The sequence below is a fragment of the Odocoileus virginianus genome, unplaced genomic scaffold (genome assembly GCF_023699985.2).
Source record: "Odocoileus virginianus isolate 20LAN1187 ecotype Illinois unplaced genomic scaffold, Ovbor_1.2 Unplaced_Scaffold_12, whole genome shotgun sequence".
Lineage (NCBI taxonomy): Eukaryota > Metazoa > Chordata > Mammalia > Artiodactyla > Cervidae > Odocoileus > Odocoileus virginianus.
The window spans coordinates 191,836-217,994 of NW_027224274.1; the positions used below are offsets into that span (position 1 = coordinate 191,836).

Consider the following 26,159-nt stretch of genomic DNA (forward strand, 5'->3'; position numbering starts at 1 on the left):
TAAAACAAGTTAAATGTAAAATATGTTCCTATGAAAGTGATCTTCCACATATAACAAATGTGCTTAACAACAATCTCTAGCATCAGTGTTACCTTACTAACAGATACATACTTAAAGATCTTGAACCCATTTCTTCATCTACAAAATGAGGATAATAATGCCTACTAACAAGATTATTTTGAGAGTTAAGCAACAAAGTCCTAACAATTTTACCTGGAAAATAGTCACTATTTTTTAAGGCAACAAAGGAATACATTCATCAACTCTATTTAGATCATAAAGCAAGAGGTAAATACTATTTAGACAATATATCTACTTTTATTTTTGGTATTTCAATAATATTAACTTGACATTTGAAATATGATACTATAATAATAGGAGCTGCTATTAAGATTTTATTGTGTTTACAGACACTGTGCTATAAACACTTAACACATATATTCTTTACTACATCACAACTGATATTATCCTTAGTTTACCAAAGGCTTGAAAGTGAAAGTGAAAGACGCTCTGTCATGTCCGACTCTCTGTGATCTCATGGACTATACAGTCCATGGAATTCTCCAGGCCAGGGATCTTCCCAACCCAGGGATGGAACCCAGGTCTCCCACATTGCAGGCAGATTCTTTACCAGCTGAGCCACAAGGGAAGCCAAGAATACTGGAGTGGGTAGCCTATCCCTTCTCCAGCGGATCTTCCTGACTCAGGAATCGAACTGGGGTCTCCTGCATTGCAGGTGGATTCTTTACTAATTGAGCTATCAGGGAAGCCCGAAGGCTTAGCAAAGATTAAACTGCTTTTCCAAGCTGTTAAGTAATGGTGCTGAGATTTGAACTAAGGTCTGCCAAAGCCTCAGCTCCTTACCACTAGTGAGTGGTTGATCATACTGACATTTGTCAGCAACACCTTAGAACAAATTAAATGACAAGCTCAAGTGCCCATGAAGAGTACTGAGCATGTCTTTCACCTCCTACTGCTCTCACACTCCTTGTCTCCTACAAAGAAAGTCATCATTATTAGTGCATAAAACAAATTCTCATTTCCTCACTTTCTGCAATGAAATAGCAAACGGTCTACACACTTTGAAAAGTTTTTCAGTCAGGAATGAAGAGGGAATATTAATCTATAAAGTATTAACAAACTAGAATAACCTTCCTCCCCCATTAGACTATAATGGAGGGATTATTCGTCTGTACTCTGCTGTGTCCGTGACCCTGTGTAGCTAAGCTCCCAATATGAGGCCTACCAGTTCCACATTCCTAGTATCATTTACCATGAAGTGAATCTCTTCTTAAGCAGGTCTTATACAGATGCAGTTTAACATCAATACAGAGTTTTAGAATTCACTGAAAACTCCCACAGATAATTTTATATCAAAACTCTGCTATAAGACAGACATTTCTGTTTATCCAATTTACTGATAAAATAGAATCAGACAGATTAAATAACTTGCCTAAAGTCATACTTGATTCACACATAGTGCAGACAGAAAAATAATCCCGGTTGTCTGACCAAAATTCCTACCTGCCCACATATCCATTTATCTGTAAAACTGCAAGCTACTAGCTAGCAGGGTTTGTCCAAATCACCTAATATGGTACAACAAGGACACTACATTTTAATGCTTCTTGATATTACATAATAACATTAAGGCAACCCACCAGCTACTACAACCATATTTTTAATAAAAATTGTTCCACTATGGCCTTCTTTTATTTTGTGCTGATAATCAACAAGCAAAATTCCCTCACATTAGGTTCTAAAGCCTCCCACAATACAAAGTAAGTAGGATGAAAGTAGCAGCATAAAATAACCCATTACTAGAAAGCTTTAACATTGAGACTATCCAAGGCAATCAATGATTCATAAAAGCAAAAAATAAGATGTACCTTTAACTTAAGTGATTCTCCAAGTAATGTTCCCTTATAATCCGTTGTATAGGTCCAATCATACGGTTTAATAACCTCTTTAGAGTGTTCACCCTCCGTCCTCCAATACCAAAATGAGAAGGATCAGATTCAGGGAGGTAGAATATAGAACATCTGTATTCAGTTTGTTGTTTAGTTGCTAAGTCGTGTCCAACTCTTTTGTGACCCCATTCATGCATCACACCAAATTACATTCTATACATAATATAAAATATCCTATTAATAAACACATATACTTGTCAAAATTCACTAACATGAGATCTTTCTTAGCTTTTCTGTACATTTATTGTTATTTAACCTGTCATGAATTAATAATGTAGTCTCCCCAATTAATCTGTACACTGCCCAAGGACATGCTTTAAAGGTTTATACTTTTTTCAAAGAACCTAATACACAATAGGAACAAAATAAATAACTCTCGATTTGATTATGAAATAAAATACATTTTTCATTTTCCTTAGTTTCAATGCTCCTTAGATTTTCAATGCAAACCATAAGCAAACATTTTTCTTCAAAACAGGAATATTAAAGTACACAGTGTAATGTGTTTTCACTAAAGAACACTGAAAGCTCAAAAAACAAAACCTTCCATAGCTCACCTCAACTGTCATTGAATTTAACTCAAGAAGTACTAAAAAGGGGGTAATTAATCTTTTATCAATGAGAAAAATGAACTCTAGAATGATTCAACTATCAAATTTAATAATAATACTAGCCCTTCATTATAATAAAATATCACAACTGAATACTTTTTCAACTCTTTTCTATTTCAACCCCTAACTGCCCAGATTCTCACCTGCTTTCCTGCCACTCTTCAGCACAGGCTACTTTAAGCATTCCTTGGTAGTTGTTCACACATCTTAATGCATCTGTAGCATTGAACTCAATTCCAAAGCCAGAGCCATGCTGGATTCTTAAAACATTGTCTCCAAACATCATTTCGGGGAGAGATGGCATATGCAATTCATCAGCTAACCTATGCATAATCAAAAGTCAGAAGGATTATTTTATATCACTGTTGGCACTCTTGTTTCCTTTTGATCTCCACAGAATACCTTTTACTCCTAAATGAGTTAAATAATATATGATTTAATAAGATGATATAGTTGTAAAGTCTATAAATGCTTTCATCATCCATTGTCTTTGTGTATACCTTTTTGGCACTGTACTAGGTAGTGGGCTAAATAATAAGATAAGTAATAAATATACAAAAAATACATAATGTCAGCTAGTAATAAGTGATACACGAAAATTGAAGCAATGCAATGCAGGGGTACCATTTAAGGTAGGATGATAAAAGACAAGTCTGAGATAGTTGAATCTGAGCCTCAAAACTACCCTGTGAGCTAAGAAAGGCTCAGAGAACTTAAGTAGCTCACTGAAATGACAGAGCTAGTAAGTGGTAAAACTAGGCCTCTTTCCATTATACTAGCCCGCTTTATAAAAACTTGGACCTCAACTGGCTAGTTTTATTACATAAGAAATTATTAACTCACAGATATGTACGACTCGGAGAAGGCAATGGCACCCCACTCCAGTACTCTTGCCTGGAGAATCCCATGGATGGAGGAGCCTGGTAGGCTGCAGTCCATGGGGTCGCTAAGAGTCAGACATGACTGAGAGACTTCACTTTCACTTTTCACTTTCATGCATTGGAGAAGGAAATGGCAACCCACTGCAGTGTTCTTGCCTGGAGAATCCCAGGGATGGGGGAGCCTGGTGGGCTGCCGTCTATGGGGTCACACAGAGTCGGACACGACTGAGTGACTTAGCAGCAGTAGCAGCATGTTACGACTGGCCTCACAAAATACCTTTTTAATATTTGAAATAACTGGCAAAATTATTGAGTTGCCAATAAAAATTGAGAGATTTTTGAGAGATCTGGACTTTTGGTTTCTCTTTGGAAAATAAAAAGGAAGATTTGGCCAATACTGAACCTGTATTTCCACTCGACACCAGCTGGCAGGAACAGAGCAGAGGGTTCTCTTTAAGTGGGGTATGAGCTTGCTGGTTCACCAATCCCCTTGACTCTTTAGAAAGCTGAGTTTGTAACCCCTGTTTTAAAGATTTTTAAGTGGCTACTAGTTACTTCTGAAAAAAGTAACTCTATGTATAGGTTTTTTGTTGTTGTTTAGTTGTTATGTCCGACTCTCTTGCCTGCCAGACTCCTCTGTCTCTGGCATTTCCCAGACAAGAATGCTGGAATGGGTTGCCATTTCCTTCTCCAGGGGATCTTTCCAACCCAGGGATTGAACCTGTGTCTCTCGCATTGGTAGAGGATTCTTAACCATTGAGCCACCAGGGAAGCCCCTTATGTATAGGTTACCATGCCTTACAACCCTATCACCCCAGTTACAACCAGGACTTTCAGTTTAGGGATGAAAGTTCAGCTTCTCAAACAAGGGCAATAATCTATGGGCTAGCAGGAACCCCTATCTATGGGCTAGCAGGAACCCCTATCTATGGGCTAGCAGGAACCCCTGAATTTTAGCCTGAGAACTCTGCCCAATACAGTCATGCTGAATTGCATAATGGCCAATTAACCTTCTTCTGGTCCCTCTTTTCCTAAGCTTGAATGGCAGTTGAGTAAAGCATGACACAGACCATGAGGGAGTGAGCGGGAGAGTGAAAACTTTAAGTAACGGCCGGAGAAGCAGGCAGGGCACAGACAGAGCGGAAAAGAAGGGTAAGAGGGAGGCCAGGGACGTCTGCGGCTGTTCTGGTCACAAGCGCTGCTCCTTTTCTGAGCTGAATCCTGTGTTCAGTTATTTCCTCACGTGCTATTAAATTCTCATCACTTGAGGCAACCGAGGTGGACAGGGATGAGCAGGGGGTAGAGGGCTGGGGCAGGGATTCTCTTTTCCTTGCAACCTGAAAGCATAACTAACGCAGAGGCTCCATGGAATCAATTTTCTAATTATCTTTTATATCAGTTTTCAAATTTTATTGCTTTCAGAAAATTTTCAAAAAGTATTATATACTTTGTTCACAAACAAAAACTATAAAATGTTATTTCACCTTTTCCTACTGATCAAAGATCATCACATTTAACGAACTTGTTAAGACAAGGTCCTCAAGTTCAACTGAGGGTTCATACCTCTAGCTGCTCTAGAATGTAGGTATCTGCCCCTGAAGCACCCTCATCCCTTTTTATTTTGTTTTAACCTATCAAAGGCTGGAAAAAACAAACAATCACACTTCTTTAAACTGCATAATGAATAAAAGAGAACAGGAAAAATAATAATAATTCATTTATTAGGGCAAAGAGACTGTAGGGACTTTTTCTCCTTCCTTACATTTCTAATACAGTTATAAAGTGAATGAAGTTCTAAGTGATCCTGAACAAAGCACAGGATTTTAGTGCAAGTGGTCTATGACAGCTACTTTAGCAGATCAGGTTTTCTTTTTTCTTTTTTAAGACTTCCAGATTTTTGAAAGCTATATAGCTATACAGGTTAGGCAAGCTGAAACAATACATTACAGAATGTATTTTTACATAAAGCTAACAAAAGATCTATGCATATCCCCAGACCACAATTATCCTCTTTCCAGTTGCTTTAAATCTATTCCCAACTAGACATACCAGTCAAGTCTTGTAAAAACCATGCCTAAACAAATTATTTAAGCTTTAAATGTAAAATATATTGATAGTAGAAACATCTACTTCATTCCTGGATCATCAAAGCCTCACCACTTTTAAAAATGAAGATGGGTTCTAATTTTACCATGACTGCCCAGAAGAGAAGTTAATGTACCACAGCCCCATGTTTCCATAACCTTCCTATCTCTGGTGAATTTTCTGTTCTCACATAACAATTATATTAATTTTGGCTATGAAGCAAAGAAAAAACACTAAAAAATTAAAGCTGCTGTTTCTTACAGGAAAACGCCTTTGCCAGTAAAACGCTCAAGTTGTTGCAAGCTTTAAATGGTGATATGAAAAAAGCAAATACACCGCTGTGGGAAGCCAGCACCTGCTCACTTGGACTTTCAGGAGAACTTCGTCAATTCACATCCCACCCTGGGGCAAAAACTAAGAAAAAAGCACCAAGAACTTAATCACATTTATATTCTTTGACTCAAAATGTCACCTTTGGGAAAGCTGTAATAAAGAAATAATCCCCAATGCAGGGAAGAAAAAAACTACATACATTAACACTCATAATCATCTCATTTATAGTGGTAAAGAAGAAATACTCTAATGATAACAAAATAAATCGTTATGTAAACTGTTGTCTGGGCTTCCCAGGTGGTACAGTGGTAAAGAATCCACCTGCCAATGCAGGAGATGTAAGAGACATGGGTTCAATCCCTGGGTCAGGAAGATTCCCCTGGGGAGAAATAGCAACCCACTCCAATATTCTTGCCTGGAAAATTCCTTGAACAGAGAAGCCTGGCAGGCTACAGTCCAGGGAGTCACAAGACAGACATGACTGAGTGACTGAGCACACAAACTATTGTCTATCCAGATGATAAAACATTACGGAATCATTAAAAACATTTAAAAGGAGAATATAATAATGTTGAAAATGCTTATGAAACAACAGTAAGGAAAAAAAATCAAGCACACTGTATGTTCATCAGATCTCTGTGTTTATGTATAATAAGCACATATCAGTGATCTAACATTTTAAGTTGCACAACTTTAGGGTGATATCTGATACCATTAATTTTCATCATAAATTTAAGTAAAATTTATTCTTTTGTTATTAGGAAACAGAAAATAACAAATACAAGAGAGATCAATACTCCCGTTCAAATGCCACAGACAAGACAGACAGCAAAAAATATCATTTTAAAAAAGAGAGAAAAGAAAAGAAAATGTGGTTTATATATACAATGGAGTATGATGCAGCCTTTTAAAAGCAGGAAATTCTGCAATATGTGACAGCATGTATGAACCCTAAGAACATTATGCTGAGTAAAACAAACCAGGCATAGAAAGACAGACACTACATGATTCCACTTATTCATAGAATCAAAGAGTAAAATGGCAGTTGCGAAGGGCTAGAGGAAGGGAAAAACGGGTTGTTAATCAATAGGTGTAAAATTTCAGGCAAGCAAGATGAATAAGTTCCAGAGATCTGCTATACAACACTGTCCCGATAGCCAATAATAATGCATTCTACATTTATGAATTTGTCAGAAGGGTAGAATTCATTTTAAGTGTTCTTACCACAATAAAACAAAATTTTTAAAAAAAGAAAATACTAGATACTTAAAAGATTAAATTGGATGGATTATAATCAGAATAAACATTTCACTAAAAGATTAGATATAAATAAGCTGCAACCACTGGAAAGTGCATATGAAATATAAACTAATATAAGATGTGATTCTGTGGATTTTCCCAACATATCTGAAAAAAATCTAGTAGTCCCCTGAAATACTCCAGTTAAATATATGTCAAAAAGAATACCTGTCAATAACTTACATTTCTTCAAACGTCCTAAATTCAGAGTATCTTGAACAAAGGCCAAACAGAATATCTTAACCCCATTTTTAATTGCAAATTTTACTCTTTGTAACAAACAGGTATGCCTATTTATAAGGTCAAAGAAAAGTCAGCAGTGGCCACAGGACTGGAAAAGGTCAGTTTTCATTCCAATCCCAAAGAAGGGCAATGCCAAAGAATGTTCAAACTACCATACAACTGCACTCATTTCACATGCTAGCAAAGTAATGCTCAAAATTCTCCAAGCTAGGCTTCAACAGTACATGAACCAAGAACTTCCAGATGTACAAGCTGGATTTAGAAAAGACAGAGGAATCAGAGATCAAATTGCCAACATCCACTGGATCATAGAAAAAGCAAGGGAATTTCAGAAAAACATCTGCTTCATTGACTATGCTAAAGCTTTAACGGGTGTGGATCACAACAAACTGGAAAATTCTTGAAGAGTTGGGAATACCAGACCACCTTACCTGCCTCCTGAGAAACCCCTATGCAGGTCAAGAAGCAACAGTTAGAAGCCAACATGGAACAACCGACTGGTTCAAAATCGGGAAAGGAGTACATCAAGGCTATATACTGTCACCCTGCTGAGTGCTAGTTAGTGCTAGTGAAAGTTGCTCAGTTGTGACTTACTCTTTGTGACCCCATGGACTATACAGTCCATGGAATTCTCCAGGTCAGAATACTAGAGTAGGTAGCCGTTCCCTTCTCCAGGGGATCTTACCAACCCAGGGATAGAACCAGGGTCTCCCACATCACAGCTGAGCCACCAGGGAAGTTCCTGCTTCTAAATTTATATGTAGAATACATCATGCAAAATGCCAGGCTGGATGATGCTCATGACTGAATCAAGATTGCCAGGAGAAATATCAATAACCTCATATAGGCAGATGACACCACCCTGATGGCAGAAAGCAAAGAGGAACTAAAGAGCCTCTTGATGAAGGTGAAAGAGGAGAGTGAAAAAGCTGGCTTAAAACTCAACATTCAAAAAACTAAGATCATGGCATCCAGTCTCATCACTTCATGGCAAATAGATGGGGAAACAATGGAAACAGTGACAGACTTTATTTTCCTGGACTCCAAAATTGCTGCAAATGGTGACTGCAGCCATGAAATTAAAAGACACTTGCTCCTTGGAAGAAAAGCTATGACAAACCTAGACAGCATATTAAAAAGCAGAGACATCACTTTGCCAACAAAGGTCCGTCTAGTCAAAGCTATGGTTTTTCCAGTAGTCATGTATGGATGTGAGAGTTGGACCATAAGAAGGACCATAAAGAGCACCAAAGAATTGATGCTTTTGAACTATGGTGCTGGAGAAGACTCTTGAGAGTCCCTTGGACTGCAAGGAGATCAAACCAGTCAATCCTAAAGGAAATCAATCCTGAATATTCACTGGAAAGACTGATGCTGAAGCTGAAGCTCCAATACTTTGGCCACCTGATGCAAAGAGCCGACTCATTGGAAAAGACCCTGATGCTGAAAAAGATTGAAGGCAGGAGGAGAAGAGGACGACAGAACAAGATGGTTAGATGGCATCACCAATTCAATGGACAATGAGTTTGAGCAAACTCTGGGAGATAGTGAAGGACAGGGAAGCCTGGCATGCTGCAGTCCATGGGGGTCACAAAGAGTCAGACATGATTGAGCAACTGAACAACAACAAATTTATAAGGCCAAGAAGACAGGAAGCCTTTATAGGATTAACATGCCTTAATTCATTAAAGGAAATTTCACTAATTCAAAGAAAAGTGAAAGCATTAGTTTCTCAGTTGTGCCCAACTCTTTGTGACCTCATGGACTGTAACCCACCAGCTTCCTCTGTCCACAGAACTCTCCAGGAAAAACTAATGGAGTGGGTTACCATTTCCTTCTTGAGGGGATCTTCCCAACCCAGAGTTCAAACCCGGGTCTCCTACTGCAGGCAGATTCTTTACCGTCTGAGCCATTATTAATCCAAAATTTTCCTAATTCACTTAAATATTAATATACAACAACCAGCAATGACCAGCTCAGTGGTTGGACCAGGAGAAGCTCCAGAGCACTTCCCAAAGCCAAACTTGCATCCAAAAAAAGGTCATGGTCACTGTTTGGTGGTCTGCTGCCAGTCTGATCCACTGCAGCTTTCTGAATCCTGGTGAAACCATTACATCTGAGATGTATGCTCAGCAAATTGATGAGGTGCATCGAAAATTGCAAAGGGTGCAGCCAGCATTGGTCAACACAAAGGGCCCAATTCTTCTCCACAACAACGCCTGACTGCAGGTCACACAACCAATGCTTCAAAAGTTGAATGAATTGGGCTACAAAGTTTTGCCTCATCCACCATATTCACCTGACCTCTCACCAACTGACTACCACTTCTTCAAGCATCTCAACAACTTTTTGCAGGGAAAATGCTTCCACAACCAGCAGGAGGCAGAAAATGCTTCCAAGAGTTCATCGCTGAATCCCAAAGCACAGATTTTTACACTACAGGAATAAACAAACATTTCTCATTGGTAAAAATGTGTTGATTGTAATGGTTTCTATTTTGATTAATAAAGATGTGCTTGAGCCTAGTTACAATGATTTAAAATTCACAATCCAAAATCACAATTAGGTTTGCACCAGCCTAATATATAGCACAATTATATATATGGTGCAATATGTAGCAGAGAAAGTTATACACAGAGGAAAACTCAGAGAATAACTCAACCTGTGGTGGGATGAAACAAAATTTTTCTTAGTGACTCTGCAAGAAAGTTACCTTTTTATTAATTATGATACTAAATATCCTTTCAAACTCTCTTCTGGTCACTTTCCTCTGCCTAAATCTGTCATTGCTCCCTAGAGTTCCACCTCATGACCTTTTTCTTTTCTTCTGATTTCCAGACAATTTTAATTCACTCTCAAGCCTCCAAGTACCAAGTGATGATTCCCAAAGATAAATCCATAAGTAAATCATCTTTTTTAAGCTCCAAGATAAGTGCCTAATATATCTCCACTTTATAAACTATACTCAATTCATACTTCAACAAACTAAACTCATCCTCCATCTGTTCTTCCTCCTGTATTTCTCACCATGTCCAATGGCAAAACTTTCCAGGCATAACCCAAGCCAGAAATCTTGCCAAGAGTATAGATTCTTCCTTTTACCCTTACTCCTCCTATCAAGTGACCATCAAATCACTTAATCTCTAAAATCTCTCCTCTCCTCTCTACCCTTCTAACTGGTCTCTTTCCCCAGTCCTGCAGCCCTCCAATCCAACCGCCACATCATGTTCAGATCTTTCAGAGTGTACATCTGATAATGTTGTTCCTTAGCATAGAATAACACCTGGTGGAAGTCAGATAAAATCCAACCAAACTCCTTAGCCTGGCATAAACGTTCACTCAGTGGTATCTTCACTGCTCAGGAGCCTATCTGCCACTGGCTTCTCACTGCACTTCTTCCCCTCTGATACCTCACGCTCTAATCACACAGGAACTGTTCTTCATGCCTCCCACTCTCTCTGACCTCCCTGGCTTTCCACGTCCCTCTGGACCTCCCCAAACCTTGTCAAGATTCAGCTCAAGCATCACAACGCATCACAGTTGTCACTCTCACTGGCCCTGCGGCGCTACACACGAGCCCAGCCCCACCCCATCCCACCGACTTTATTAAGATCCATTTCAGGCATCTCAATTTCCCGGATGCCTTGTTCCCCGCCTCAAAAAAACCAAATAACCCTGCAGGTACACCTCTATCAATTCACACTGTACAACTGTCTGTCTCTCTCACAAGACTTAATTCCTCGAGGCAGAGGCTTTCATCTTTTGTATCTCAAGCGCCTGGCATGGCACCTGGCATGTTAAAAACCAAGCATATATACCACTTCTGGTATTAACCCTCAAGAAAACAGTTCACAGCCACCCAGAAATAGTCTAAAGGTGGCGCTGGCTTTGGCAGGTAGAGACCTGCGGGAGAGGGCAGTCCACCAGAACAGTCACGCTCTACTCAAACCCACGAAGCCAGAGCCTGCCGAACCCGAACCGAAGGACAGGAAGTGGTGACAGGGATATTTCCTGGTGTTGTCAATTCAAAGGTCCCGTCCGGAGGGACCCGAGCCTCCGCCCTAGAGGAGGGCTGGGGCTTCGCGGGCCTCGCTCGCCTCCCGCTCAGGCCCAGCTCCAAGGCCCACACCCCGATCCTAGCCCTAGAGCCTCACTTCTCCACATCCGCCGACTTCATGATGTGGGTCTTGGAAGCCGTCAGCTTCCAGGGCCCGAAGGAGAAGTCCTGGTGGCTGCTCTGGAAGCCGTGGATCATCATGGCCGCGGAAAGGCCAGCGGTGGCCTCACGGAACAGGTTGGAGCACGGGCGGCGGCGGCAGCGGCGGCAGATACCGGTCCCTCCTCCTCCCTCCAGCCCGGCAGCCTAGACTTCCGAGCCGTTACCATGCCCGGCCCCGCCCCACCCCACCACGCCCCCTGCCGGCGACACGGACGCAGGCCCTCCTTTCCGCCTCCTCCGTCCCGCGACTTTTTGCTTCCGGGACCAGTTGCCGAGGTTGTGTGACCCACGTCTTACGTCACGACGCACCTGAAAAAGGTGGGGAGACTCTGCTGAGGGGCGAGGCTTCGGCATCCGGGGGTGTGGCTAGGGGCGCGCACATCATTGGATGACATCATCTTGGCCCCTTCGCGGAAGCCCAGTGTTGGAGAATCTGACGTGATCTTTGTGGACCTTGCAAAGCAGTGAACTACCTTGCGTGTTACTGAATTGGTGTAGAGGAAATGCCCAGCATTTTTCCGTTGACAACAAAGTTCTTAAATCACTTAGAGTTTAGGAGGTTCAGCATCAAGTGCGGCAAGACAAGTGGACCTCTACCTACTATCGACTAAGACTCCTATCAAAGATTTCATCCTTCAGACATTTCAAGACTGTCCTGGTCTAGCTATTACCTAAGTGTGTGTTATGGTGGAAATAACACTAGAGATCTGGTGCTACATTCACCATTGCAATGCTGTTCTGTGCATGCTTGGCAATTGTTTAGTCGCTAAGTGGTGTCCCACTCTATTAGGAGCCTATGGAGTGTAGCCTGCCTGGATCCTCTGTGCATGAGATTTCCCAGGCAAGAATACTGGAGTGGGTTGCCATTTCCTTCAGGGGATCTTCCTGACCCAGGGATTGAACCTGCATCTCCTGCTTGGCAGGTGGATTCTTTACCCCTGAGCAGCCAGGGAAGCCCAATCCTTGGCAAACCATTTAACTAATGATTTGGTTTCAGCTGCCTCAAAATGATATGCGTTTATGTTAGAGAATCTCTCAAATCTTTCTTTCCGGCTTCATTTCCAGCAACCCCCTCTCAGGTCTACTCACCTGCACTCCTCCCTACTACTGAGACCTTACTCTTACTGTTCTCTATACTTGAAACTGTCATACTCAAACCTGTCCCACTTCAGAGTCAACCTGGAACTTTTTTAAAAGTATAGATTCCCCAGTCCCTGTATTGTAGAATCTAAAGTCACAAAACACACCTCAGAGGACTCTCAAGACAGTGGAGTACAGTTTATTACACCAGCATGTCCAAGGGGAACTGGTTCCCAACAGGACCCAAATGATTTCGGAGGACTTGGTTTTATACCCACCCCGGCTCCACATGACTGGATACATGTTAGTAATTAGTTTTACAACATGCAGGGGTGGAAGAATTAAGAGTTACAAGGTGCAGGTGCAGGTACTATCATTAATCTAACTGAGACAACCCAAGCTTTACTTACAATCTCTGTTTGCTGTCTGTGAGGAGGGAGTTCCCTGGTTTTTCTTCAGTGATGGTAAACAGGGTTCAGGCCCAGTTCACATCCTGCCTTAAGATGGCTGACAGGCTTCAAGATGGAATCCGTCATGCTCTCCTCCCAGCGGCCCCAACACCTGTGTTTTTCCCTAGATTGGAATGATCATCCTTGGAATGATACATCTCCTTCAAAAGGATTTTCCTGAATCCTGGAGCTGGATTTAATCACTTCTTTTTTTGAGCCAGCATGTTGATTTGTCAACTTCTCTCACTCCAGTTATCACTGTTAACTCATTAATCCAAATGTCAAAATTTGAGCACCTGCTATTTGCCAGGGGTTTATTTTATTACAAAACAGCACTCACCCCCTTCCTTATAACAGAGATTGACAATGGAATTCTAAGATATGATTTCAGCGATTCAAGGAAAGACTCCCTGCCCCTCAAAATATGTTATCCATCTGTCAAATTTTATCTAAAAATTTAATTGCTTTTCAATATGGCAACAGGCCATTGATTGGCTTAATCAGTCATTTACATCTTAGTATAAATGATTTTTATATCATTTTCTATGATCTGGCTTTGAGGTAGCCTTGATAGAGAAGTGCCAGGCCATGCTATCCAGAGCTGAGTCAGTGCTTTTCCACCTGTTATCCTAAAACATTTGTTCCCTTCTAAAATTTTCCTAGAAAAGATCTTATGAAGACTTCTTATTAGAAGGGTATGTTAATTTAAATCTAAAATCTAAAAATTAACCAATTATCTCAATGACCTCCAATTCAGAAATGAGTTAGGGGACTTTAAAATTCTTTGAGGATATAAGAAAATGAATCTTTAAAAGTACAACTTCAAGCACTCACACACTAGGAAAAGAGATATTTAGGCATTGACAGGGTATTTTTCAGTGTCTATTCAAGAACCATCATGCAAGACTTCCCTGGTGGTCCAGTGGTTAACACTCCATTCTCCCAGTACAGTGTGCATGGGTTTGATCCCTGGCTGAGGAACTAAGATCCCACATGCCAAATGGCCAGGCCAAAAACCAAACAGAGCCAGAGCCATCACGCAACAACTGTCTACTTTATTAAGCTGGTTCTGAGGATGGAATAATTCCTGGGCCTTGATGGGGGTGATGGGCAGGGTGGATTTATTTTCAACCAAATTGGCAAAGTGTGTTTGAGTCATCAAATCAGATCATCTACAAGTTTATCAAGATTCAGTTCTGAGAACAGCCAACTGGTTATTATAGAAATTAACTCATTCCACAAACGTTTTTGCGCACCTGTTATGATGCCAGAAAGTTTTAGGTACAAGGACACAGCAGTGGATAAAAAAGACAACATCTCTTTCATCTTAGAGCTCTAATGAAAAAGGAAAAGACAGGTAATAAGTAAATACAAAATTTATAATTTCAGATATGGATGAATTCTGTGCAGTCTGTTGAGCAAATTAAGTGGAAAATGTGCATGTATGTGTGTGTTTGTGTGTGTGTGTTTGGGAGGTGGGGAGACTGTGTAGATGAAGTGATCAGAAGAACCCTATCAGTGGAGGTAACATTCAAGCATAGACCTGCTGATAATAAAGAAGATCCATGAGAAAATCTTACAGAACATCCCAATCATCAGGTATTCAGGTCTGGAGGAGGCAGTGGGCTTGTCACATTTTAGGAAGAGCAAGAAGGCCAGTGTGACTGGAGTAAAAGGAAACTGGGAAGAGTCCAGAGAGGCGAGTAAGGTCTCCACCACATAGATAAATTGTAAGCTATATCATGTTCTCTCTTGGCAAACTTATCAAATTAATATATATGTCTTTAAAAAACAAAAACAAAAAGCTTTGTTAAGCAGAGGCTTGCTGTCTCTAAATAGCCTGTACCATTTATGAAGCTCTATTGTTTAGAGGTTGTTGCTGTTGTTGTTCAGTTGCTAAGTGGTGTCCAACTCTTTTGTGACTCCATGAACTGTAGCCTGCCAGACTCCTCTGTCCATGGGATTTCCCAGGCAAGAATACTGGAGTAGATTGCCATTTCTTTCTCCAAGGGATCTTCCCTACCCCAAAATCGATCAAACCCATGTCTTCTGCATTGCAGGTGGCTTCTTAACCACTGAGCCATTTATTTGAAGTAAAATCTACTTCCTTGTTACTTATATTATTTGAAGTTGGTCTTGCCCTATGGAGCACCATGGAACAAGCATATTCCCTCTTCCTCATGACTGTTCTTGTTTCAAAACAGCTTTCTTATCTTTCATTCATCCATTTACTTATATCGTCTACCTTTGCATTCATTCACCTATCTGCTTATATATTCAATTAATATTTATATTTCTTGGGTCTGAGTCACAGTACTGGGAGAAAGATATTACAATGAAAAATATGAGTAAGCTATGGCATTCCCCAGCCTCAAGGAACTTTGTTCTCTGTGACACATGGTAAGGCATTGTCTATCAGTCAGTTCACTCAGTCATGCCCAACTCTTTGCAACCCCAAGGACTGCAGCACGCCAGGCTTCCCTGTCCATCACCAACTCCCAGAGCTTACTCAAACTCATGTCCATCAAGTTGGTGATGCCATCCAACCATCTCATCATCTGTCGTCCCCTTCTTCTCCAACCTTCAAACTTTCCCAGCATCAGGGTCTTTTCAGATGAGTCAGTTCTTCACATCAGGTAGCCAAAGTATTGGAGTTTCAGCTTCAGCATCAGTCTTCCAATGAATATTCAGGACTGATTTCCTTTAGGATTGACTGGTTTGATCTCCTTGCAGTCCAAAGTACTCTCAAGATTCTTCTCCACCACCACAGTTCAAAAGCATTAATTTTTCGGCACTCAGCTTTATTTATAGTCCAACTCTCACATCCATACATAACTAGTGGACAAACTATAGCTTTGATTAGATGTGCTTTTGTTAGCAAAGTAATGTCTTTGTTTTTTAATATGCTGTCTAGGTTGGTCATAACTTTTCTTCCAAGGAGCAAGTGTCTTTTAATTTCATGACTGTAGTCACCATCTGCAGCAATTTTGGAGCCCCCCAAAATAAAATCTGTCACTGTTTCCATTGTTTCCCCATCTATTTGCCATTAAGTGATGGGACTGAATGTCATGATCTTAGTTTTCTGAATGTTGAGTTTTAAGCCAACTTTTTTACTCTCCTCTTTCACTTTCATCAAGAGGCTCTTTAGTTCTTCTTCGCTTTCTGCTATAAGGGTGGTGTCATCTGTGTATCTGAGGTTATTGATATTTCTCTTGGCAATCTTAATTCCAGCTTGTGCTTCATCCAGCCCAGCATTTCACATGATGTACTCTGCATATAAATTAAATAAGCAGGGTGACAATATGCAGCCTTGATGTACTCCTTTCCCGATTTGGAACAGTCTGTTGTTCCATGTCCAGTTCTAACTGTTGCTGCATACAGATTTCTTAGGAGGAAAGTAAGGTGGTCTGGTATTCCCATCTCTTGAAAAATTTCCCACAGTTTGTTGTGATCCACACAGTCAAAGGCTTTGGTGTAGTCAATAAAGCAAAAGTAGATGTTTTTCTGGAACTCTCTTGCTTTTTCTATGATCCAGCGGATGTTGGCAATTTGATCTCTGGTTCCTCTGCCTTTTCTAAATCCAGCTTGAACACCTGGAAGTTCATGGTTCATGTACTGTTGAAGCCTAGCTTGGAGAATTTTGAGCATTACTTTGCTAGCGTGTGAGATGAGTGCAATTGTGCAGTAGTTTGAATATTCTTTGGCATTGCCCTTCTTTGTGATTGGAATGAATCACCTTTTCCAGTCCTGTTGCCACTGCTGAGTTTTTCCAAATTTGCTGGCATATTGAGTGCAGCACTTTAACAGCATCATCTTTTAGGTTTTGAAATAGCTCAGCTGGAATTCTATCACCTCCACTAGCTTTGTTGATAGTGATGTTTCCTAAAGCCCACTTGACTTCACACTCCTAGGATATGTGGCTGTAGGTGAGTGATCACACCATCGTGGTTATCCAGGTCATTAATATCTTTTTTGTACAGTTCTGTGTATTCTTGCCACCTCTTCTTAATATCTTCTGCTTCTATGAAGTCCATACTGTTTCTGTCCTTTATTGTGCCCCCCTTTGCTTGAAATGAGGTGGCAAGAATACACAGAACTGTACAAAAAGGATCTTCATGACCCAGATAATCACAATGGTGTGATCACACACCCACAGTAGTAGATATGATGGTCATCTGAATTAAATTTGCCTATTTCTCTCCATTTTAGTTCACTGATTCCTAAAATGTCAACATGCACTCTTGCCATCTCCTGTTTGATCATTTCCTAGATACCTTGACTCATTGGCCTAACATTCCAGTTTCCGATTCAGTATTACTTTTAACAGCATCGGACTTTACTTTCACCACCAGAAACAACTGGGAGTTGTTTCCACTTTGACTCAGCCTCTTTGCTGCTTCTGTAGCTCAGCCTCTTTGCTCCTTCTGTAGCTACTTCTCCACTCTTCTCAAGTAGCTTATTGGACACCTACTGACCTGAGAGCTTGATCTTTCAGTTATCTTTTTGCCTTTTTATACTGTTCATGGGGTTCTCAAGGCAGGAATGCTGAAGTGGTTTGCCATTCCCTTCTCCAGTAGACCACCTGACCTAGGGACCCATCATCATCTGTCCCTGACCAAGATCTGTGTGGATCAGTTCATTCTGATGATCTGATAAGTACAATAGGCAATGAAGAGTACAAAAGAGGCAATGTCTTCATTTCCTATTGTACTTATCATATTCACATTGCGTCTGTAAATTAAGTGCACCTGTTTGGCTTTTGCCATCTTGGACATCCCTACACCCCTATAGAAATCAGGGAGTCTATTTCAATGAAACATCTTCCACATCCATCTCTAAAGTAAGGAGGTCAACCATCAGAGCACTTTCCAAGGATGGGGGTTCTCTTCACCATTGCAGTTCTTGGTGAAAAAGCATGTCTGCTAGTCTTCCCAGGGGACATAATTAGGAGGTGGATGAGCAGGTGACATGTGAGAAACTCACTCCAACATTCTTATCACTCTGTGTCTTTGGTTTACTTCTACATTAAGCCATGAAAAATCTCTAGTTCTGTCATCCTCAGTCATGGCTGAGTTCAGGTTTCAGTCACCCTACTGAACAAACAAGCAGGAGGCTAATTACTTTACAATATTGTAGTGGGTTTTGCCATACATTGACATGAATCAGCCATGGTTGTACAAGCGTCCCCCATCATGAACCCCCTCCCATCTCCCTCCCCATCCCACGCCTCTGGGTTGTCCCAGGGCACTGGCTTTGAGTGCCCTGTTTCATGCATCAAACTTGGACTGGTGATCTATTTCACATATGGTAATATACATATTTCAATGCTGTTCCTTCAAATCATCCCACCCTCGCCTTCTCCCACAAAGTCCACATACAGGTGATATCAAATAGCATTTGTCTTTCTCTTTCTGACTTACTTCACTTAGTATGATAAGCTCTAGGTCCATCTGTGGAGAAGGCAATGGCACCCCACTCCAGTCCTCTTGCCTGGAGAGTCCCATGTGTTAGAAAACGCCGCGGGAAGAAAGAGCCACCTCTAAGGACCGTTGATGAAGGCCTTTATTGGGCGGTCGCTCTCGGGCAGAACTCCCGGGGGCGGGTGAGTGAAGAGACAAAGGGAGTCTGCAACCTGCGGGAAGGGGGGCGGCACCTATATACCCTGGCGGATACGGAAGCGGCGGGACCTTTTCGAATATGCTTGGAGTCAGGTCTAGGGTGCTGATTGGCCTTTTGTCCCGTGTCGGTTTTTCTTGATTGGCCAGAGTCTTGGCACCTTCGCGTCCATCAGTCTGCCTGGCAACGGGCTGCTGATTGGTGGATGTCTGTCCCTGGTACTTATCTGGGACCTTTTGGCGGGGGCAGTCAGCGTGACCTTTCATCCCGGCCTTTTTGATATAGGACAAGGGGCGACGTTTGTCTTCTGGCTACTTCCTGCTGGACGGGGGCGACGTGGGGGTCAGGGCCGGTCGGGATGAAAGGTCAGCTTATGCAGGATTGTGAGGTGGGTCTATGTCTTCTTGATTGAGTTGAGTGTAAGCTGTTAGTATCATGGCCCGTCCAGTCGCGGCCTGCGCTATTTCTTGGACCCTGCGAAAAACAAGTTGGAGGAGGCAGGGGCCTATGGTGAGGCCCATAACTAGTAGGAGTATAGGGCCCAGGGCGGGTAAGAGGTAAGGGAGTAAACCATTGAGCCCGGCCCAGAGGGGGCTCTCTTGGAGCTGCCGGCGCCTTTGTTCTAAATCGTCTTGCAGTTCTTTGATCTTAGTCCGGACTGTTCCAGAGCGGTTGGCATAGAAACAGCATCTTTCCTGCAAGAAAAGGCCTAAGCCGCCCTCTCGGGCAGTGAGGAGGTCTAGCCCACGTCTATTTTGGAGGACAGCTTCTGCTAGAGAATCTATCTGCCCCTGAAGTTCTAACATGGTGTCAGCCACATGTTGGACATCTGATATGATCTGTTGGGAGAGTTTGGCGTACGTGTGCTGTGAGAGGCCGATCCCTGCCGCCCTCACTGCTAGGCTGGTGGATAAGCCCAGTCCCACCAGCAGGGGTACCATCTGGACAGCTCGTTTTGCCCTCCCGGCCACATGGTCTAGAGTGGGCATGGGGACTGGTTCTTTTCCTGATATCAGGTCAATGTCTGGGAGCAGAACTGCGAGTACGCAGGTTCCAGTCGTTTGTGGGGAGGAAATTATAGGCCAGGTTTCTTCCACAGACAAAGACCAGGGGATGAGGGGCGTATATTGAGGTGGTGATGTTCTGTATTGTGGTGAAGCTGGCAAAGTCTCTCACCCCCACGTCTATAGCTGTCTCACTGTCCGTTATTTGGCCTCTTAGGCAGTATCCTATTGAGGCTTTTATCGGTTGTACCCGCAAGGGTGGTGTCACTTTACACGCTGCTGGGTCTACAGAGGTGTTGACCGGTTGGGAGAGGTTGGCCGGCACGGCTAGCGGGCGAGGGGTTCTTACGGTTAGGCATATCCAGCAACCTTGGGCCCACTCGGGGCTGGACTGATTTAGGGTGTTTTATGTTACTGTATTAAGTTTGTAGTGGCTGGGTCTAATTGTAAAGGACCCCGCCGATCAGGCAGGGCCAGGGGATGGTAATGGACTTTTGGAAAGTAATGGTCCATTACTTTTTAGAGTCTTTGTTAGGCTTGTTTTTTTTCGTGCCATATCTTGGACTCTTCCGCCATCTGAGACGTGTATGGGTGCCTTTAGGTTCTAGCAGACCTCTTTACCTGTCTTACTTGGGCATGCCGGTGAGGAAAGGTGGGGGCCCAATGAACCAGGGAAGTGTCCTGTCTGGGTTGTAGTTTAATAAATTTTGTTCGTTGGGCCCCTGCATTGACATGCTTGTTTTTTGAGGTAGCATAGAGAGTGGAGAGTTCTTTCATATTCTAAGCAGGAACAATTTTTGAGCTGATCTGAGGGCAGGGGCTCTGGGGGCAGAACAGCAGGCACGCATTGCCAAGAATTGGCCTTTCTAATGTATGTGTACCCCTCTGGAGAAACCTCATATCCCTCTCCTATAAAGTTGTAAGCCATTTTGTCTCTGCAGTTGACTGACTGGATGTGTCTGGCCCTTTTCTCGGGATATTGGGAGAGAGAGTTCCCTGGCGCAGTCGCAAGGCTTTTTCATTCGCCTGGCCAGTATTTGTCTCGCTTTAGCCGGGTCATCAAATCTCCCGTAGGTCTGACCAAGGAGCACAAGCAATAGAAGCGTACCTGTCATGTTCTGATAGCAGGTGGAAAGGGGGTCCGGGAGATTTTCAGTTTTGTGGGCCCCGTTAGGGAGGACTGGTATGTGTGTCCTGGCAAAGCCCCTGGACCTGAGTCTAAGCCTGGCTCTCTTTCTGGAAGATCTGGGGGAGCTCGTTTGAGCCTGGTCACGTGGTACCAGGGTTCGAGGCCTGAGAGCTTGGCTGCAGTAGGGGTGGTCAGGACCACTGTGTAAGGACCCGTCCAACGAGGTTGGAGGGGCCCGGGAGACAAGGTCTTGAGTAGCACCTGGTCTCCAGGCGACAGTGGTCTGATGGGGCCGTCACCGTCCCTAGGTTGTGGCAGGACCCGATCTGCGTGTTCCCTGAGTAAGGCGTGCAGGCGGGTGAAGAGGGGCAGGTAATTGGCCAGGGGAGGTGGTTTTTCTGGGGGCAGATGGGTCAGCAGGTAGGGCCTGCCGTACAGCAGCTCGAAGGGGGTCAAACCTGTCTTTGAGTGTGGTGTTGTGCGGATGCGGGCGAGAGCCAAGGGGAGGAGGTCAACCCAGGAGAGCCGCACTTCTGAGGCGAGTTTGGCGGGTGGGCCTTGAGGACCCCGTTGGCCCGTTCTACTTTACCCGATGACTGGGGCCGGTACGGGATGTGAAGATGCCAGGTGATGTTGAGGGCTGCAGCTACCTGCTGGGTTATCTGCGAAACAAAAGCAGGTCCATTATTGGATTGGAGGGAGTTAGGGAGTCCGAACCAGGGGACGATGTGTTTGACCAGCGTTTCGGATACTATTGCGGCTGTTTCGCAGGAGGTAGGGAAGGCCTCGACCCATCCTGAGAACGTGTCTACGAGTACCAGCAGCTAACGATAAGCCCGGTGTCTGGGCATGTGAGTGAAGTCCACCTGCCAATCTTGACCGGGCAGATGTCCTCTCAGCTGGTGGGTTTCTTGGGGGGGCCGGAGCCCTCCTTGAGGAGAGATCGTTGCGCAGGTCAGACAGGAGCGGTGTACGGCCTGGATGGCCTAAGATGAAGAGGGGAGAAGAGCAGGCTAAGAAAAGTTAAGAGAGCTCGCGGTCCGATATGGAGGGTGTCATGGATCTGCTTTATGATGGTGATGGCTTGTTGTTCAGGGAGGACCAGTTTTTCGTGGAGGGTGATCCATCCGGAAGGATGTGTTGGAACGACGGCCTCGTTAATAAGTCGGAGGTCTTGGACTAGTCGGTAGGCCCCTGAGGCCTTACGGACTGGAAGGATGGGGGTGTTACATGGGGATGAGGTGGGTACCAGTAGGCCCTGTCCCAGGAGGCGGTCGATGATTGGCTTAAGTCCTCGAAGGTTGGGCTGGGACAGGGGAAACTGGGCCCGAGCCGGAAAACAGGTGGGGTCTTTTAGGTGTATGAGGACTGGGGGTTGGTGTTGGGCAATTGTTGGGATCTTGGTATCCCACACCTGGGGATCTATTTGGGCATCAGAGGACCCGATTAGCAACAGCAGGAACCTGCCTGTGGAAGGAGAAGGCCCTGGGGTCAGGTGAAGTGTGGCCTTGAGTTTTGTTAAAATGTCTCTCCCTAGTAGAGGGGTTGGACAGGAAGGAATAACTAAAAAGGAGTGGGTGAATAGGCAGTTGTCTAATTGACAGTTTAAGGGCTTGGTCTCTAGGGGCCGTGATGACTGGCCGTCAATTCCCATTACTGAGACCCGGGAAGGATGTAAGGTGCCTCTGAAAGAGGGAAGGACCGAATAGGTAGCCCCCGTGTCAACCAAGAAGTCGATCGACTTACCCGCTACCTGGAGCATTACCCTGGGCTCGGCTTGGGTTATTGGGGTTCCCGAGTCTGGGCGGCTTCAGTCTTCATCGAAGGTCAGCAGTTGTAGTGCGGGGTCTGGGCTTGGAGTCACCTTAGGTCGCTCTGGTCCCTTACCCCCTAGGGTCAGGGCCCGAGAGGCCGAGGGACAGTCACTTGCCCAGTGTCCGTGTTGCCTGCACTTTGGGCAGGGCTTTGTGGGTGGTCTCGGGTTAGGACACGCTTTGGCCCAGTGTCCCTCTTGCCGCATTTGAAGCAGGCCCCTGGTGGGGGTTTTTGTGGGCCCGAGCCCGTTGCCGGCCGCAGGGCTGCTACCAGAGCCTGGGTGTGTTGGTTGAGAAGGCTAGCCTGGAGTTCAGCCTTTTGTTTTAGTCTGGCTTTATGGTTAGCTTATGCAGTCTCTTCCCAGGCATTGTAAACTTTAAAGGCCATTTTTACCAGGTCTCGTATGGGAGTCTGAGGGCCTTTGTTGGCCTTGGCTAGTTTTTTTCGGATGTCGGGGGCGGATTGAGAGATAAAACAACTGGCCAGGGTGACTGCTCCAGCTGGGGAGTCTGGGGCCAATCTGGTATATTGGGTGAGGGCCTCTGTCAGCCTATTCAAGAACATAGCGGGATTTTCGTCAGGGCCCTGGGTGATCTCATCCAGCTTGAGGAAGTTGACCACTTTATTAGAAGTGGCTTCCATGCCATCTAGGAGGCACTCTACCATATATCTGACCCTGAGTTCGCCTCCCCCAGTCTCTTGCTGTGTCTGGGACTGCCTCGGCCCCTGGGGTGCGTTCGGGGGAGGGATTAGCAAAGTGTCTCTGGTCAGCCTGGGCTCTAGCAGCCGTCCAGATGGCTTGTCGCTCTTCTAGGGTAGTAGTGGAACCTAAGACTACATAGATATCTTTCCAGGTTAAGGCATATGAGCGGGTCAGTTGGGTGAACTGTTTGATGTAATGGGTAGGGTTGGATGAGAATGACCCAAGCTTGGCCTCGATTTGAGACAGGTCGTGAAGGGAGAAAGGGACGTGGACCTGTGCCAAGCCCTCGGCTCCGGCTACCTGTCTCAGAGGGAGTAGGGGAGCCGGGGCACGGGGAAAAGAATTTCGGGATGACTGTCCGTGGGACCGTGTGTGTGAGCTAACTGGTGATGGGGAGGGTGTCAGGGTCGGTAATGGAGGATAGAGAATGGGAGTAGGAGGGGGGTGTATAGTTTCAGTCGGTTGTGTATCAACTGAGGAAGTGTGGGGAGGTGTTGTCGGGGCAGTTACAGGGGCAGAGGTGGGGGAAGGAGCTGCTGGACTCAGAGGAGCCGAAGTGGGGGAGGAGGCTGCTGGAACCGGAGAGGAAGGGGTGGGGGCCGTGGGAGAGGTATAGGGAGGGGGGGCCACCAGATCTTCTGGGGGCACAGAGAAAGCAGAGGACTCAGAGACGGGAGGAGTTGGCTTGGCCCGGGAGGGTGAAGTCGGGGGGGCCATGGTGAGTAGGATTTGGCTAGGAGCGCAGGTGGTGCACAGGGTGGGGCGAGAGCGCAACGCCCAAAAGGCCTGAACATAGGGGACTTCGGGCCATTTTCCCGTTCTCCGGCAGTAATTATCTAAATCACGGAGGACGTCAAAGTCTAATGTCCCTGTGGCTGGCCATCGTGAGCCATTATCTAGGGAATACTGAGGCCAGGCCTGTGAACACAGAAAAGTGAGCTGCTTGGGGTGGATGCATCCCTTTAGTCTTAGGGTCCGCAGGTTAGCCAGCAGGCACTCTAAGGGTGTGGACTATTGGGGTTCGGGTTTGGAGGCTGTCGATCCCATGGCGACCACAGGGCGTGGAGGCAGCCCCCGCTGTCCGAACGTCTCCGGACGTGTCAGGGGAAGCCGGAGGTCCGCGCAGCCGTTCGGAACGTCTTCCTCGCAAGCTGGGGGACCGGAAAAGGCCGAAGCCGGAGGTCTACTCAGCCTCTGGGGACGTCTCCCTCGCGAGCTGGTGACCGGGAGGGCCCAATAAGTGCGCACCCGTTACCGGGCCCTAGGAAATGGTCGCCAGGGAGGGCAGGCCCCAAAGCCGAAGGGACTTACCTCGTATCCTGCCGTCCGGGGAGTTGGCCAGCAGCCTGGGTCCGGGGCTACCGCGGCGGTGGAGCTCGAGGGGGCCTCGACGGCGAGTGCCGGGGGCCCTCACCTCGAGCCCCACGTTGGGCGCCAGATGTTAGAAAACGCCACGGGAAGAAAGAGCCACCTCTAAGGACCGTTGATGAAGGCCTTTATTGGGCGGTCGCTCTCGGGCAGAACTCCCGGGGGCGGGTGAGTGAAGAGACAAAGGGAGTCTGCAACCTGCGGGAAGGGGGGCGGCACCTATATACCCTGGCGGATACGGAAGCGGCGGGACCTTTTCGAATATGCTTGGAGTCAGGCTCTAGGGTGCTGATTGGCCTTTTGTCCCGTGTCGGTTTTTCTTGATTGGCCGGAGTCTTGGCACCTTCGCGTCCATCAGTCTGCCTGGCAACGGGCTGCTGATTGGTGGATGTCTGTCCCTGGTACTTATCTGGGACCTTTTGGCAGGGGCAGTCAGCGTGACCTTTCACCATGGACGGAGGAGCCTGGTAGGCTGCGGTCCATGGGGTCGCGAAGAGTCAGACACGACTGAGCGACTTCACTTTCACTTTTCACTTTCATGCACTGAAGAAGGAAATGGCAACCCACTCCAGTGTTCTTGCCTGGAGAATCCCAGGGACGGGGGAGCCTGGTGGGCTGCCGTCTATGGGGGCACAGGGTCGCACAGAGTCAGACACAACTGAAGAGACTTAGCAGCAGCAGCAGCAGGTCCATCTGTGTTCTTGCAAACCGCATTATTTCATTCTTTTTATGATTGAGTAGTATTCATTGTACATTTTCACCACATCTTTTTTATCCATTCCTCTGTCCATGGACATTTCGTTCCTTTCATGTCTTGGCTATTGTGACTAGTGTTACCATGAACACACGGGTGCATATATATTTTCAAATTATAGTTTTCTCCACATTTATGCCCAGGAGTGGAATTGCTGGATCATATGGTAACTCTATTTTTAGTTTTTTTAAGGAACCTCCATATTGTTTTCCATTGTGGCTGCACCAATTTACATTCCCAACAGTGTAGAAGCGTTCCCTTTTCTACACAGCCTCCCTAGCATCCGTTATTTGTAGACTTTTTATGATGTCCATTCTGACCAGTCTGAGGTAGTGCCTCATTATAGTTTTTTCTTATTATTAATTTATGTGGCTGCATCGGGTCTTAGTTGCAGCATGGAGCATCTTTCACTGCAGTACACAGACTCTGGTTGTGGTGCAGAGCTCTGGAGCACACAAGCTCAGTAGTTGCAGCACAGGTTTTGTTGCTCTGTGGCATGTGGGATCTTAGTTTCCTGACCAGGAATCAAAACCACAGCTCCTACACTGCATGGTGGATTCTTAACCACTGGCCCACCAGAGAAGTCCTCCCCTCATAATT

The 26,159-nt window shown here is 44.9% G+C and overlaps 1 protein-coding gene and 1 long non-coding RNA gene across 4 annotated transcripts in view; both read right to left on the minus strand.

The window, feature by feature from the left end:
• Nucleotides 1–11,822, minus strand: part of TIPRL (TOR signaling pathway regulator) — a 56,899-nt gene extending 45,077 nt beyond the window's left edge. For 2 of the 3 annotated variants that reach the window (XM_020911644.2, XM_070462736.1), the window contains exons 1-3: nt 11,577–11,822; nt 2,725–2,904; nt 1,890–1,989 (exon numbers count right to left, since the gene is read on the minus strand). In XM_020911644.2, the coding sequence (XP_020767303.1) occupies nt 1,890–1,989; nt 2,725–2,904; nt 11,577–11,680 (384 nt within the window). In that variant the 5' untranslated portion in view covers nt 11,681–11,822. The remainder of the gene's footprint in view (nt 1–1,889; nt 1,990–2,724; nt 2,905–11,576) is intronic. The other variant, XM_020911643.2, reaches the window with a different exon arrangement.
• Nucleotides 11,823–18,287: 6,465 nt separating this feature from the next.
• On the minus strand, nt 18,288–25,236 carry LOC139033502 (uncharacterized). Its single transcript, XR_011486052.1, has 3 exons — nt 24,749–25,236; nt 21,509–24,588; nt 18,288–19,260 (listed from the first exon to the last, which is right to left on the minus strand). It is a non-coding gene; the product is annotated as an uncharacterized lncRNA (long non-coding RNA).
• Between the last annotated feature and the right edge of the window lie 923 nt (nt 25,237–26,159).